Source organism: Odocoileus virginianus, chromosome 15, assembly GCF_023699985.2.
Source record: "Odocoileus virginianus isolate 20LAN1187 ecotype Illinois chromosome 15, Ovbor_1.2, whole genome shotgun sequence".
Lineage (NCBI taxonomy): Eukaryota > Metazoa > Chordata > Mammalia > Artiodactyla > Cervidae > Odocoileus > Odocoileus virginianus.
Window position 1 is genome coordinate 32,853,901 of NC_069688.1, and position 16,221 is coordinate 32,870,121.

The 16,221-nt window shown below is 47.5% G+C and overlaps 1 protein-coding gene across 1 annotated transcript in view; it reads left to right on the forward strand.

Moving 5' to 3' along the window:
* The first annotated feature begins 1,823 nt into the window (after window positions 1–1,823).
* EXT1 (exostosin glycosyltransferase 1) overlaps window positions 1,824–16,221 on the forward strand; it is a 309,265-nt gene continuing 294,867 nt past the window's right edge. Inside the window, exon 1 of the mRNA XM_020889053.2 lies at window positions 1,824–3,602. Within this exon, the coding sequence (XP_020744712.1) occupies window positions 2,641–3,602 (962 nt within the window). The 5' untranslated portion in view covers window positions 1,824–2,640. The remainder of the gene's footprint in view (window positions 3,603–16,221) is intronic.

The window sequence follows — 16,221 nt, forward strand, 5'->3', positions numbered from 1 at the left end:
ATCTCATCTTTGGCAGGTCAGAGACAGGGCAAGACTTCAGAAAGGTACAGCAACGTCCCACCCAGGCCCTTTTACCCCTTTATTAAAAACAAATCGGAAACAACAAATGTCTAAAATTTTCCACTTGATCATTTCACCCTGCTTCATTTATAACGATGTCCTTTTTCCACAATCGCTGGAGTTTCTTTTTCTTTTTTTTTTTTTTTTTGCAGCCTTGGGGAAAACTGGGATGTGTCTGTCCCTGGCTCTCAGTCCCTCCAGTGATAAACAATCACTAAACAGCTTGCTGCCCTAGGCAACTGTTTGTCGAATTTGGCCAGGCCCCTGTGACTTAGGCTGGGGAAGAGGGTGGGAGGTGTTCCCAGTAAAGCAGAATTCAGGCTGCAAGGCCAGGGACTTGGCTTTGACCAGAAGTACTGTTTGGGAGCACATCTTTGCAGTCTTGGAGGATCTTTAGAGAGACTCTGGATCTTTATCTGATTTGTCCAGTGATGGGTCCCTGAGGGTAGCAGGTGCTTATGGCTGGGGTGTGGGAGGGCTGCTGAAGGAAGAACTAGCTTGTACTAATGGTAAAAAAGGTCATCTCCTGCCTCAAGTGTCTCATCTACAACTGGCCATTCTACCAGTCATCTAGTCCTCAGAGACAGCTCCTTAAAAACCATTCCCCCTCTCCGCAAAAGAGAGTAACATCTCTTTCGGTACTGGGAGGAGCTTAAATCAACCGGGTTATTCTCGGCTATTAGAAGCTCTTTCTTTTTTCCACAGTGTGATTGGATCTCTTGGAAGCTTTCTAGAGAATAGACAAAGGGCTTCCGGAAGCTAGGAAAGGATGAGCGGAAAGTTACTGGTGATTTGGCATAGGTGAATTAGTGCACAGACAGACATGAAGAATCGAAACGATTCCTTTTGGTTGTAGCATTTCCTTTTTATTAATGGGGATTGGGGTGGTTCCTTGGGGGTAAGAAAAAAAAGATGGGCAATGCAGGAGACGCCGGAGATAATGGGTTCGATTCCTGGGTTGTGAAGATCCCCTGGAGGAGGGCATGGCAACCTGCTCCAGTATTGTTGCCTGGAGAATCCCATGGACAGAGGAGCCTGGCGGGTTACAGTCCATGGGGGTGGCAAAGAGTCGGACACGACTGAAGCGACACAGCAAACATTTAGGGGATAAGGGACCTGTTTAAATGCTTTGTAGGAAGGAAAATTTGGGGCCCTCAGAGGGTGGAAGGTGGGCAGAGAGAGGGCATCCTTCTGGTCAGCGGTCGCTTTCTATGAAGTCTTTTCCTTTTTTTTTTTTTTTTCTTCCTGCAACCTAAGGGCTAGCCCCACTGCTCCACTTTTCGAGCATTCTTCTCCAGGAGCCCGAACACTCCCCGCCGCCCGCTCGGGGAGGCGTTCCCGGCAGGCAGCCGAGGAGTAGGAATTCTTGAGGACGACCGGGGCAGCCGGAGCAGCGGGCCGGGGAAGCGCCCGCCGTTCCCTGGTTCCACAGCCTCAGCGCGCCCGCAGGCGCCTCTGGGAGGCGCTGGTTTCCCGGCGCGGCGGCTGCAGGTGGTGCGGCCCAGGCCGGGGTCCGGATCCCGGCGCGCCGAAGGGCCGCGGGACTCTCTCGGGGCAGCCCCGCGCTCTGCCCGCGGGGGCCCAGCCAAGGCGCCCCGGGGTCCCCGCGCCGCCCGCACCCCTAGCGCCGCGCCGGCGCCTCTGCCGGTGGCCGGGGGTTATGAATGGGCGCAGCGGAAGCACCGCCCCCCCCGGACGTGACGCTTGGCCAATGGCAGCGCGGGCTGCGTGGATGGATGAGGTCAGCGCTGTCGTGTCGGGAATGGAATGTGTAAGTGTAACATTCAGAACCGGGTAACATTCGGCGACCGAACGCGGCGGTCGGCAGCGATCGCGCGGGGGCCTGGGAAGCGCCGCTCGGGGCCGGCACTGCCCGCGGGGAGGACGCGCCGCCGCCGTCACCCAGCGCCGCCGCCGCCGCCTCCAGTCTTCTCCAGCCGGGCCGCCGCGCGTCCCGGGGGCCGGCCCCGCGAGCGCAGGAGTAAACACCGCCGGAGTCTCGGAGCCGCTGCAGAAGGGAATAAAGAGAGATGCAGGGATTTGTGAGGTTACGGCGCCCCAGCTGCAAGATGCACTAGCCGGCTGAACCCGGGGATCGGCTGACTTGTTGGAACCGGAGTGTTCTGCACGGGAGCCTGGATGAGTTGAAGTTGCTTTCCAGGGGCTCGTTTTCCACGCTGCCGAGAGGAATCCGAGAGGCAAGGAAATCACTTCGTCTTGCCATTGATTGGGCATTGGGAGCTTTTTTCTTCCCCCCTCTCTTTCTTTTCCTCGGTCTTGTTGCATGCAAGAGAATTACAGTCCGCTGCTCGCCCGCCCTGGGTGCGAGATATTCCGCCCCGCTCTCTCCCGTCCATTGTGCAACCCAAAGATGAAAGACCGAAGGGGAGAAAGTTAAAGAAATCGCCCACATGCGCTGGATCAGTCCACGGCTTGGGGAAAGGCATCCAGAGAAGGTGGGAGCGGAGAGTTTGAAGTCTTTACGGGCGGGAAGATGGCGGACTGGAGCTGAAAGTGTTGATTGGGAAACTTGGGTGATTCTTGTGTTTATTTACAATCCTCTTGACCCAGGCAGGACACATGCAGGCCAAAAAACGCTATTTCATCCTGCTCTCAGCTGGCTCTTGTCTCGCCCTTTTGTTTTATTTCGGAGGCTTGCAGTTTAGGGCATCGAGAAGCCACAGCCGGAGAGAAGAGCACAGCGGTCGGAATGGCTTGCACCACCCGAGTCCGGATCATTTCTGGCCCCGCTTCCCGGACGCTCTGCGCCCCTTCGTTCCCTGGGATCAATTGGAAAACGAGGATTCCAGTGTGCACGTTTCGCCCCGGCAGAAGCGAGAGGCCAACTCGAGCATCTACAAAGGCAAGAAGTGCCGCATGGAGTCCTGCTTCGATTTCACCCTTTGCAAGAAAAACGGCTTCAAAGTCTACGTCTACCCACAGCAAAAAGGGGAGAAAATCGCCGAAAGTTACCAAAACATTCTAGCGGCCATCGAGGGCTCCAGGTTCTATACCTCGGACCCCAGCCAGGCGTGCCTCTTTGTCCTGAGTCTGGACACTTTAGACAGAGACCAGTTGTCACCTCAGTATGTGCACAATTTGAGATCCAAAGTGCAGAGTCTCCACTTGTGGAACAACGGTAGGAATCATTTAATTTTTAATTTATATTCCGGCACTTGGCCTGACTACACCGAGGACGTGGGGTTTGACATCGGCCAGGCGATGCTGGCTAAAGCCAGCATCAGTACTGAAAACTTCCGACCCAACTTTGATGTTTCTATTCCCCTCTTTTCTAAGGATCATCCCAGGACAGGAGGGGAGAGGGGGTTTTTGAAGTTTAACACTATCCCTCCTCTCAGGAAGTACATGCTGGTCTTCAAGGGGAAGAGGTACCTGACAGGGATAGGGTCAGACACCAGGAATGCCTTATATCACGTCCATAACGGGGAGGACGTAGTGCTGCTCACCACCTGCAAGCATGGCAAAGACTGGCAAAAGCACAAGGATTCTCGCTGTGACCGGGACAACACCGAGTACGAGAAGTAAGTGGCGGCCTCAGCGGGTTAGCCCCGGGCCCTGCCCGCCTGGGTCCAGGCGTGAGGTTGGGGAATGGGGGTGGGACGGGGAGCCCCCCCGGTCCTCTTTCTCTTGCTCCGAGCCTGAGACAGAGCAGCCTGGTTCTCTGGTGTGTGACTCAGAGCTGAGGACCCAGAGTTGGCGCTCCTCGGGCAAACGGAAAAGCCTGGAGAAGTTTCTTGGGCCAAGTACGTGACAGTGTCTCCCTCTTGCTTGGAAAACCTTCAGGGTGATGTGTCTTCTATGAAGGGTGTGGGTTTGATCCAAGTTTGGAACCTGCGCTTCACCGGCGGAGCCAGGAGAGTGTTTGTGAGAGGTTATAGGGACCCCAGAGACCGTGAATCCACCCAGTCTAGGGACCTTCCACCCAAGATTGATGCTTTATTTGCTGTTCTCTGGAGGAGGGAGGGGAAGCTGCTTTCCCTGGAATTCTCCCACCCCCCAACTGTCATCTTTCCGTAAACCTTAAAGGTGTGTTAGTAGTGGAAGTGCTCTAATTTTAGCTCCTAAACTTTCTGTGCCTGTCTCTTCCCTACTCCCAGGTGGCATTGACTTTTATGAAGGGAGACTGTAAGCCGGTTAGGGCCTGTGGTCTTGCATGCACGCATGCATGCATGGGGCATTCATTCATGTGTGCTTGTTGGTATGTATATATCCTGCCTCCCCCCCCTGGGAGAAAGCCGTTTGTAAATCTGGGCCTCAGCTCTACTGCTGTAAACTCCAGTTGCTAATTTAGATTTCCTCTTTTCTTTTGTCTTTATCAATTTGCATGTAAATCGGAGACTGTTACTCTCTGAATGGGTGGTAAGATGCCTCCTCACCCTCTGGAGTGAAGCAAGTTTTGTCCAGTTGCTAAGTAACTGAGCTGGAGACTTTGTAGCCTTTCTCACTCTTGTTTTCCTTCAGGGTGATGGTAACCGACACACTGGACTTGGGGAGGCCAAAACTAGTTTCCACCAATGGGCTTTAAGCTGGGCTTGGAGGGTCCAGTTTCCTGGACGATGGGGAGGGAGCTCCAGTTTCTCAACATGTGTCTGGCTTTGAAAGAGTTAGTGAGCTCCTACGGTGCATTTCCACGTTACGCCAGTTAAAAACCAGAGCAGCCTTGTGCTACCCAAGGAAGCAAGGGGAACCTCTCCGCTGAGTACAAGAGTAACTGGCAGAGGTTGGCAGATTTTGCAATTGATTCATGAAATGCGGAATAGGGGAAACGCTTCGCAGACCTGATTGGAACAGGAAGGGGCATGGTGGGGAAAGGGCCCTGAAATGAAAGGTTTGATTGTTGTCTGTGGACTTCCGCAGACACTCAGGCCTCTGTTGGAGGGATTGGAAGGGAAGTTCAAGTCCGCATGTACTTGATCGTAGACAGTAAAGGAGAAGGGATCAAACACTGGGATTCCCCAACTCCCAGCACCTCTTTCCTTTCAAGCATAAGCAAAGCCCAAGGCTGGAGGGTCAATTATGAATCTAAATTGTCCCCTGCTTCAGGGGCAGTTACCTGTGAATGTTGGGTGCAGTTGCCCTGGCTTCAGTTTTTCTCACAAAAGAAACAAACTGTGGTTGGTAATGAATGCTTTGTTTACACGACATTTACATTGACCCATTCCTGTGGGTGCTTGTAAGAAAAAAAGGTTCATAGCCTTTGAAGAATTTCTTTGTCTGGTTTATGGTGGAGTAACTCGAGATGAAGTCTTAACCTTTCAGTCTAAAGCAGTCTCACTGTATTTCGTAGAAAGATCATGATGGTCTTCGTTCTTCTAAAGGAGCTGGACCTGAGATCTTGCCTTAAGAAATTGGAATTGTACATTTATTTGGGAAACACCCTCCATCCAATACAACAATCATATCTGCTTTACCCTCCTAGGCCTCAAATGAATATTAAATGTCTACATTCTCTGCTGAAGCGTTTTTCTAGAGATTTTGGCAATGAGGGAAGGAGGGGTTCGTTTTCTAGAAACTTTAATTTTTGCTCATTAAATTTCTATAATTTTTGATCCCTTTGTGACTGCGCCAAGAAATTTGACACCCACGTCCTTGTTTTGGTTTATGTTTAAGGCCACAAGGGGTCAGGCCCTCAAGATTGAGTCTCCTTTGAAAAGTGGCATTTAGTGAGGAAAGCAAGTTGCCTCTTTCTCCTGAGCAGGGATTTCTTTCACAGCCACTTCTGGATTTTCTTCATTCCTCTTTTGCATACTTTCCAGCGCTAACCTCCTTTCCTGGGATGGGATGGTGCCCTGGTCGACCTGGAGTTTTAACTCATTCCTCTCACTGAGTTACCTGGATGCTTTATCGTTGAGAAATGGTGTTTGCAAACATGATTGCCTATTGCGTTGACTTTGGAAGATATGAAGATGAAGAATGAGCCCTTATGTGGTGAGACAGGTGAACACAACCTGTCTTATGCTCTGAAGTAAGCCCAACTACTGTACTTTGCTATTTATCCTGATGTTTTCTGGAAGTCAGCCGTGCATGTATCAGACACAGAACTCCTCCAATCAAATGCTAATCTCGTTCCAGCATTCTAGAGGAGGATGTTGCAGTTAGGTCTATAGAAGTCATCTAAGTTCGACTTCTCATACTGCCTCATGGTGTGACTTCTGATTCATCATCTTGAACCTTAGTTTATCCTTTGGTGGAATGGGTTTTAGATGGTTTCAGGGCATTCTGTAAGCGTTCACTTGATAATGGCTTGTGAAAACAGAATCTGTTTTCATCTACTTTTTTTTTTTTATTAGCAAATGTCTATGAAAATGCTTCAGTTTAATTTGCTGCCACAAGTAACTACATATAACTTTGCTCTAGAATTAGGGGAATGATAATTAGATTGAAAATTTACAGTCTCATGGCCAAGTTAGGATACCATAGAATATGTACAACTAAAAAAGTTGATTTTAGTGAAATTTAGCCTTAAGTGACAATAAATATTTAGTTTCTTCACCTCACTGTCACTTTTGTGAAAAGCAGACATTTACTGCTAAAGGTATAGAAGAGCTAAGTGGAATAAAGGGAAAGACTTTTCTCTTGTAATAGAGCAATAGTTGTGACCCAGACGTCTAGGATTATATTAGAACATCCATTTTTATGACACTCATAATTAATTTTCATCAGTTACATATATTCACAGATGTAGATGATGCCGGCTAAAAGAAGTTGATGCGGTGATTACATGATTTGTAATGAGGCTTTAGAGAAATTCTGTTTTACATCTTTTGAGCTTCTTATGCATTCTTACAGAATGACCGTATTTTTTGCATGAAGTTCGTAGTTCAGATCCCTTCAGAGCGCATTATTGTGAAACTTCAAATTTGGCTTTCTGAAATAGACGAAAGAGAAGGAAATGAGAGGTGGCTTCTATCTTTGACCCCTCCAAGGAAAGCGGTGGAGAATATTTTAAGGCACTCTGCTGGTAACAGGCAGGATTCTGTGCAGGCCTTTTGGACACCTTTTTCCGGTGTTTGTTGAAGCTCACAATCCTGGTATTTTTAAGGGTCCCGAGGTTAAGGGATCATTCAACTTCCAAACATCCTCCTTTTACTGATGTGGAAACTGAGGGATAGACTGATGGATTTGCTTAAGGTCAGAAAACTGGTTCGCGGCAGGGGTAGTCCTAGAAAGTAAATCTTTTTCTGACTTTCTCTCCCTTGACCTACAATATTCTATCTTTAATTACAGACACACTTGAAAGGTCTCCAGCCACCAAAAGGTCCTTGTTGATGGTGTTTCTTATAGGATTTCTCTTGGACTCATTTGGGAAGTTGATAAAGACTTTGGACAAGCTTTGTGAGAAAAAAAAAGAAAGCACATACATGCATAATTTGTCATCTAGTTTTAGGGGTGATGCATAGCCACGACTAAAGGGCATTGTCAGACTTGAGAACTTTTGCTCTCAGGCTTGCATATTTCCTTTCATTGCCAACTAAGTTGGAGGTCCCTGGAGCTGTTGTGTCTGAGTAGGAGTTGTGGGAACCTTTCAGTTTGGCCTCAGGGAATTAATTCCCTGAATGAGAAGCTGAATTCAGATGCATTTACAGCAAGCACAAAATGTGTACAAGTAAATGATGTGTGTCTTCCCCCTTTTCCCAAACTATGTTCCTAGATACCTGAGCATGTTCGCGATCCAGCAGGGAACCTTGGAGGAATGAGAGGTGGAAATTGTGCTTCTCAGGTTTTAGATGTAGAAGCACCCTTTCCCCCACAGGGGTACAGTAGCACTGACACATTTCTAAAATAAACCACAAAAGCACAGTTTTAAAATAAAGCTAAAAAAATAAATAAATAAAATACAGCTAAGGCCAGCCCTAGGCTAATCTTGAAGTTGGCAATTGTGTCTTCTTGAACTGAGGTTCTAAAACTTTCTCTAACACTCCTCCCCACTACCCCCCCCCCCCCCCCCCCCCCCCCCCCCCGCCACCGCCTGCCCTTTTCTCAGTTGCTCTGAACTTGCTTTCTGGAGAGAGCCCAAGGACCTCATTTGTGAGGAGTCCCTGAAGGTTGGGGTTCCGTGTGCTGCTTCTAAGGACATTGCAGATTGATTGAGTCCAGTTCAACAAATGGCAGTTGCCAGTAGAATCCTTGACCTAAGCCTGCAGAGAATGGCTTGCTAGGAAGGCCCTGCGTGTGAGAGACCACTGTTGGTCAGCCCCGTGACTGGGACCTCAGCTTTGGATGGCACAGACTTGGCCAAAACGCATGTTCCCTTCGTTGGAAGGCCTGTGGATGTGCCTCGCCGGAACCGTGGCAGTGAGACACCTGCTGACAGTGACCTTGAGTGTGCTAAGGTCACACCAAAGGTTGTGTTTGGTAGGGCCTGGCTCCTCTGCTCACGGGTGTCTCGTCAGATTGTGTTCCAGGTGAGTAAGCTGAGGCCTGCTCTGGTGAGGTGCATCGTTGTGGGCTGCACAGCTTGTGGGGGCTCCAGCCCAAGCTGTGTGGCTCCTTTCATTTCTCTGAAGCCTGCTACTTGCTCGTGACCGTCACTTTCCCGCCTCTTCAGAGGAGCCTCTCTGGCTCAGCGGTCACTGGATGCCCCACACTCTGGAGTGTGTTTGTGTCTGGATGTGAACACAGGAGTTCGCGTTTCCTTGAGCTCAACAACCATCTGGTTTTCCTTCAAAGCTCTTCTGTTTGGTGGCTGAACTCCTCTAATGCCTAAGGACCTCCTCACAATTGCCTGGCATTTGTCCAGTGCCTGACATTAGGTTGCCTTTATTAGCGTCTTTAAGCCTTTCAACCAGTGTAAAATCTCCATTTTACAGATAGGAGTGCAGGCCTCGAGAAGGTCAAGTAAGGAGCCACAGTTGCGTCTGGTGAGGACATGGCAGTGTTCAAACCAGGCATTCTGAATACCGAAGACAGTGCTCTTTCCTCTTCAGGATGTTACCACCTTAAAGAATCAAACAGAATGTCCACCTGCTCACAGTTGTGTGTCAGTGAGTTTAATATCATTCCAGTGTTTGTGCATCGTATCTTCCCCCCCCAGCCCCCGCTACTGCTTTCCTTTCTATACATGTTTTCCAAGGAAAAATTTGGCTCAGAGATGGGATCAAGATGGCCCCATTTATCAACGTGGCGTGCTGCAGTTCATGCTGTCAAAAAGAGTCAGACGCAACTTAGCGACTGAACAGCAAAAACATTGAGCTCCTTCAGCTCTTCCGTTCAAGGGGTGTTAATAACTTTATCTATGTAGATTCTGGCTTTCATTCTCTCCTAGAGCTCTTCCCAGAAAAATGAGGAAGTGAATTGTGTGTGACCTTTGCCCTCACTGAGAGCACCTGGCGGGGTTTGCCCTGTACTGGGTGTCCGTGAACCCGTGAGATGGTACAGGAGTGATCATACGAGGTGTCAGTGAACCCGTGAGATGGTCCAGGAGTGATCATACGAGGTGTCAGTGAACCCGTGAGATGGTACAGGAGTGATCATACGAGGTGTCAGTGGACCCGTGAGATGGTCCAGGAGTGATCATACGAGGTGTCAGTGGACCCGTGAGATGGTACAGGAGTGATCATACGAGGTGTCAGTGAACCCGTGAGATGGTCCAGGAGTGATCATACGAGGTGTCAGTGGACCCGTGAGATGGTCCAGGAGTGATCATACAAGGTGTCAGTGGACCCGTGAGATGGTACAGGAGTGATCATACAAGGTGTCAGTGGACCCGTGAGATGGTACAAGAGTGATCATACGAGGTCTCAGTGAACACGTGAGATGGTACAGGAGTGATCGTTGCCCCAGGTAAGAAGGTGTGATCCTGCAGAAATGGGAGACCCCCTGGAAGGTTCCACTTCTGGCAGAATGGGCCAAGTTTCTTGAGTATAGCACCCCACTGCTCCCTACCCTCAGGATCCTTCCCTCAGGATCCCTATAGAAAAACAGCAGTTAAAAAATTATGAAAGTTATGCAGAGCCTGAGACCTGGGCTCGATCCCTGAGTCAGGAAGATCCCCTGGAGAGGGGAATGGCAACCCACTCCAGTATTTTTGCCTCGAGAATGCCATGGACAGAGGAGCCCGGTGGGTTATGTAACCCATGGGGCTGCAAAGAGTCAGACACAACTGAGTGACTCCCACAACCACAACCAACACTGCAGAGCTTTTGTGGAAAATTAGGCAAATGCAAAAGATATGAATATGAAAATTAAGTTTCTTCTCTAATCCCCACAATAAGAGCTCACCACTATTATTAAACTTCAGAAGTTGGCCTTTTATAACCAACAGGTACACCTCTGTGATTATGTCATTCTGTCTCTGCGTATCCAAGTACCTTGTATAGATATGTTAATTACTGCTTAATTAATAGTAAATAATGAATCTGACACATTTTCTTTAAGTGTCTTGTTTGTGCCAGACACATAAGTGTTGGAGCTTGGGGCATCCAGGAGCGAATACAGCAAACTTCCGGCCAGCCTCATCTGTGGGTTTTATGAAGTCAGAGTCCTACTTTAAATGTATTTTTACATGTTGCTTTTTTCTTAACATTATCTCAGAGCATTTTCCTCTCCCTTTAAATAGGAAAATCCTATTAAAATATTAAAGTAGGATTTTTAATGGCTGCATAGTTCTCATGGCTGTATCCTAGTTGATTTCCTTTTTCTTAGTTAACAGATTTAATTTGTTTCCCATCTTTTATTATACTTGGGCCTGTGATGAATTTCACTGTGCTGAGGATTTGTTTTCTTCTTGACTAAGGTCTCTCTCAGAAAATACAGCACTTCCTTTCTCCCAACCCCCACCCAGGTCCCTTTTGGAGGAATAGCTGTTCTTGAGTTGAGTCTGAGCACTCATTTAGTGAAGTAGCCATCCTGAAATGACTGCTTAGATAAACATTTGTAGGTGTTAATTGGTCCTGCAGGGGGTCTTTGAAGCTCCCACAGCTCTGGTCCCTTTGAAGTTTTGTTTTTGCTGGAGCCAAAAACCTCTGTTGTATCTCTTACTGAGCAGACTTCTTCCTCCCTGCATTCTGCAATCCTTTCCTGGGATCTCAGAATCTGCCGGCCTAACCTAGGTAGGTGTCATTTTTTAAGTTAATTGTATCAGTCGCTCAAAGTCCCTCATATCTTTTCTCTTTGGCTGTTGAGTTTATAGTTCCTTGGAGGTGAATTGAGGGAGGTGGCTTTGCCTGTGGGGTGTCCAGGTCAGATCTGGGATTCTAAGTGCAAATGAGGCACTATTCTAAGTGATTTAAATTCCAAGTCAGAGGGGAATTGGTTAGGGCTCAGGGCTTTCACTGCTGAGGGCCTGGGTTCAGTCCCTGGTCAGGGAGCTAAAATCCTGCAAGCCTCTCTGTGTGGCCAAGAAGAAAAGAAAAACAAAAAACCAAGATAGAAAACAAAGTGAACCACACTCCTTACACCTAGTAAGTTAGGCTCTCTTTGCATCATAATTGCTTTGAGCAGCAGTGAGAATTTTGGAGAACTTTCCTTGTCTTGTGTACCCTCTTGTCTCCTGCAAAGCCCTTTAGAAGAGTGCAGTGACCCCGGACCAGGGAAGTCACTGACCCACACACATTTCTGGATTAAGTGATGAACCTCTCAGCCTCAGTTTCCACATCTGTGAGTGGGGATCACAACCCCTCACCGGGACGTTGAAAGGAGGTAGTGTGGGTGCATGCTTCTGATGCAAAAACTGGTAAATGCTAATGTGCTCTACAAGGTGGTGGTGTTTATTAAAAACCATCTTCCTGCCATTTTCTAATCAGCCACAGAGGTTTGCTTCGTTTCATAACTTGGCTCTTAACTAAGCCACAGAAATAACTGCTCACCTCTTTCTTGATGTGTAATCCTCAGGAAATTGTGGTAGGTGCTCTGGAAGGCCACCCATTGTTTCTGTGGGCTGTGGAAAGACATAGATGGGCATTGGAGTTTGCAGGTGGGCTGGGGCAAGGGTGCAAGCAGGCGGAGCAGGCTGTCTCAGGAGCAGTCAGGAACTGCCTTGCCTCCACATCCTCCAAGTTCCCTGGGCAACTGCTCCAAGAATGCAGATGGTCACTTTTGCAGGTGACTTCGGCACCCTGATCGGTTGAGTGTAACTTTTGGAAGGATACCGCATATGAATGGGCTGGTTCCACAGGCCCTTAGGTTGCAAAGAGCAGAGTATCACTCAGGCCACCTTATGTCACAGGATTTATTGTGAAGGGCACACAGAAGCTGGATTGGAACTGCTCCAGTGAGTTCTCAGGACCCAGTGCAACACCTGGGTATCTCCATCTGGACCTTCATCTCTGCCCTGGCTGACACCTCTGTCCCTCCGTGTGTCTGCCAACCACGGGCCAGTCTTTCCTGAATTCTCTCATGCAGGCCCTGGATGAAACCAGCCTGATTGGCTGCCCTGGGGATCCTTGCTCCTTTGAAGGAGAGACATTCGTATTAGGCCACGTCTCTGGGTCTGGTGGTGATCTCATCAGTTAAAACGCTGCCCTGTCAGATTGTCATTCTTGATTGAATTGGTGGCTATCCTTTTGCAAAGAGCAGCCTAAAGTTGCTTCCTGAAACGGGGGGCTGTGGTTAGGGGAAGTTGGCTGTGGTAAACACTGTTGAAGCCATATCCTGTTGGCACTGACAGATTTGAGCCTGGTTGATGATGATGATAGCATTCTTGAGAGCTTACCGTGTGCTGGGTAATGGGCAGTATCTTCTTGAATCTTTATGTCCACCCAAGCAGGAAGATTTGCATTTGAGATGCAGAACGAAGTTCAGAGAATCTTTATAAGTGACTTGCCTAAGTGCACACAGCAAGGATACCAACCAAGGGCCGTGGGCATTCTGCGCCTGCGTCCTTCACATTGGCGTCTATTGCTTCCTGCACAGCTGGAGCTGATGTCATAAAGACCACACACAGATGTCAACAATAGTGTGATTGATTTATAGAGTATCACTCGTGTTTCTCACCTAGAATTCATTTCATCTTACTGAGGAAGAGACAGTTCTAACCAGCTTGGTAATCTGGTTTCTTAGCTCACAGCAGATTCAAAGCAATCAATTTAAAGAGAGAGCGATTCTTGGGAAGTCAGGTCTGGGGAGAAGGGACAGTTGGCAACCCAAATAGAAGGAAGCAGGCCAGGAAGGGATAACACCCAGAAGAAATAAAGAAGCTCCGCAATTTTTTAAAAAATTTATTTTTATGGTAGTGTAGTTGTGTTAGTTTCTGCTGTATGGCAAAGTGAATCAGCTGAACATATACACTTTTTCCCTCTTTTTTGGATTTCCTTGTTATTTACGTCACCACAGAGCCTTGAGTAGAGTTCCCTGCACTGTACAGTAGGTTCTCATTAGTCACTAATTTTATCCATAGTATTAGCACTAGTCTCCCAATTCATCCCACTGTCCCCTTTCCCTCTTGGTATCCGTGCATGTGTTTGTCTCTACATCTGTGTCTCTATTTTTGCTTTGCACATAAGTTCATCTGTATTGTTTTTCTAGATTCCATATATAAGTGATATTATACGGTATTGGTTTTTCTTTCTTACTCTTTATGACAGTCTCTAGGTCCATCCACATCTCTGCAAATTGCACAATTTCATTCATTTTTATGGCTGAGTAATACTGTATTTTATATATGCACCACATCTTCTTATCCATTCAAGAAGCCCTGCAATTTCAGCTCAGCTGGCCCAGAGCCTGAGCGTGACCTACAGATACCCCAGAAGTGTGCCTGTGAGTCCTGCCAACTAGCACTGTGGCGGTCACACCAACCAGAGCTTCTGTAAATATCGGATAAACTGTGCCATGGTACAGTGCCGACCACAAGCCATCACTTGTGTACATTGGCCTTGTAGGGGAGCATGTAATGAGTTTTATAACTTTTTTTTTTAACCCCTGTGGTGAAAATAAAAATATTTTGGTGGCCCTAAAAAGAAGCTCTCCATTTGAAAGGTTATCTATTAATACTAAGCTCAGCAAGTTCCCCAAGGGCTCGGGGTACAAGGGGTGTCCTTGGGGTTTGTATCAAAGTTCTGGTATTTGTTGCTAACTCAGATTTCTGGGGTTTTATGATACATATCAGTACGGTAATGAGAAATATGAAGTTTTCTAGTATTGCTGTATGGGCCTGTGATGTTATTCTTGGTTGACTAGTCTTCAAGTGACTTGGGCCCTGGGCTCGGGTAAAGAGCTGCCCCAGGTGTGCAGTGTGGAGGCTAGGAATTAGAGAGGGCATGTGCCCATAAAGGGATGAAGAGGTGCCTGTCTAGAGCTTAGAGGCTGCCCTGGATGGTGCGCTGGGGCACATGTCCTGCTTTCCCCCCCTTTCTAGGGGCATCCAGCATGGGAACTAATGGGTGGAAGCCTGGAATGGATTTCACACATCCTGCACACATGCCGGCATCCTGACAGACTGGTGGAAAGCACCCACAGCAGCACTGACAAACATAGGGTCCTGTCACCTGCGTACTCAGATTTGCCTTGGAGGCTTCTCGTGGCTCTTCCATACAGCGTGGCGGGGGCGGGGGCTGCGGTTGGTGCCGCTCCACCTGCCTTTCTGTCCTCAGGCTCTTAGTGGAGTCTCATTCCTCCTCTTCCTTTCCCCGCATGCCCTCCTCTCTCTTTCTTGGAAAGCTGTCCCTTGCTCCATTCATTTCTTTCGTAGTCACTTCCTTGATGCCCCAGACTTGGTCACAATCCCCTGTTGTGGGCTCTTGTAGAACTGTTCTATCTGGCATGGCTGTGTTTTTTTCCATTTGTTTAACTATCTGTTTTTTCTCTCTCCCCAGTAATTGTGTGAGCCCTGAGGGGAGGATTCAGGTTGATTTGTCACTGAACCTACTCAGCTGATACTTACTGAGCACCTACTGTTTTCCAGGCACTGGGGATTCAACAGTGAACCAAACAGACACACATTCCTGCCCCACGATGGTCCCAGTCTAACGATGGGAGACTGATAACCATGTCTATTGTGGCCTATGTTAGAATGCTTTAGATCCTGGGAAGAAAACAACCCACGGGAAGGGGTGAAGACATTGGATCTCAAGCTGGGAAGCTTCTGGAAATGGGGCCCAGGTCCCACTGCTGGCCAATCAGACTCTTTGGAGATGAAGTTCAGGTGTTTAGGAATGCTCACTATGTGATGTGGATGCACAGTAAGAGTGGGAGTGGGGCATTTACAGTAAATGTGGGGCAGGAAGGCCCTGTCGGTAAAGTGACGCTGAACTCACTCACTGCTGTATCTTCACAGCCCAGCCCTGTGCCTGACCCACCCCCACTGGGTACTCAGGTTTTGTTGGATAAATGAAAAAGAGAAATTACATTTATTTAAACAAGTTATGTTTATTTGTAAATTTAAAAAAATTATTTATTTGGTAAATCACACTTATTCATTTATTTTGCATGTATTTAATTACATTTCTTTAACATTTATTTATTTGATTACTGTGTTTAGTCAAAATGCTGTTAACCATTTATTCAATGTATGGGTCTGCAGGTGTCCCTGTCTTTGGTTTACAGCCCAGGAATCCCCGTGTTTTCCCCAAGTACATCATTTACTGATTCATCCAGTTTGTTTTTATTTCCAAAGGGGATATTTCTTCCAATAACCTTTTTCTCCCCCTCCACAGTAGTTGCCTTTCTTTCTTTTTCTTTTTGTTCCTGTTCTGTTGAATAAGCTATTGGTGAAACCAAATTAAAATGAACTGACAGGCTTTACCATGTAATGTGAGTCTAAAGAATTTATTGCTACAGGAGAAACCATTATGGTGTTTTTGTCATTTAATTTTAACAGTCTGTAGATATTGGGACTTTCTGTCCCCCCTTAATTGCAATTTTTCTCCCAAATGGTAGGTTGAATATAACTTTTGGCTTTCATTTCCTGCTCAGGTTACATCCCAACTCTGTTAACTGATATTGAAGCATTGCCCCAGAGTATATAGTAACACAGTGCTTAATTGAGCTATCAGGCTTCTAATGAATTCATATTGAGATTTATCATTTAATTAAAAAGGAAAGGAGAAAAAAGCAGAGGGAAGGTATTCCATTGTTCCTCCCATTGGCCTCCACTTCCTGCAGGTAAAAATCCGCTGGCTTGTTTGTGTTAGCTTGTGGAATTGTATGGATATTGCGTAGAAGTATTCGAGGTGTGTAGATCAGAGAGAAGACACTGGATCA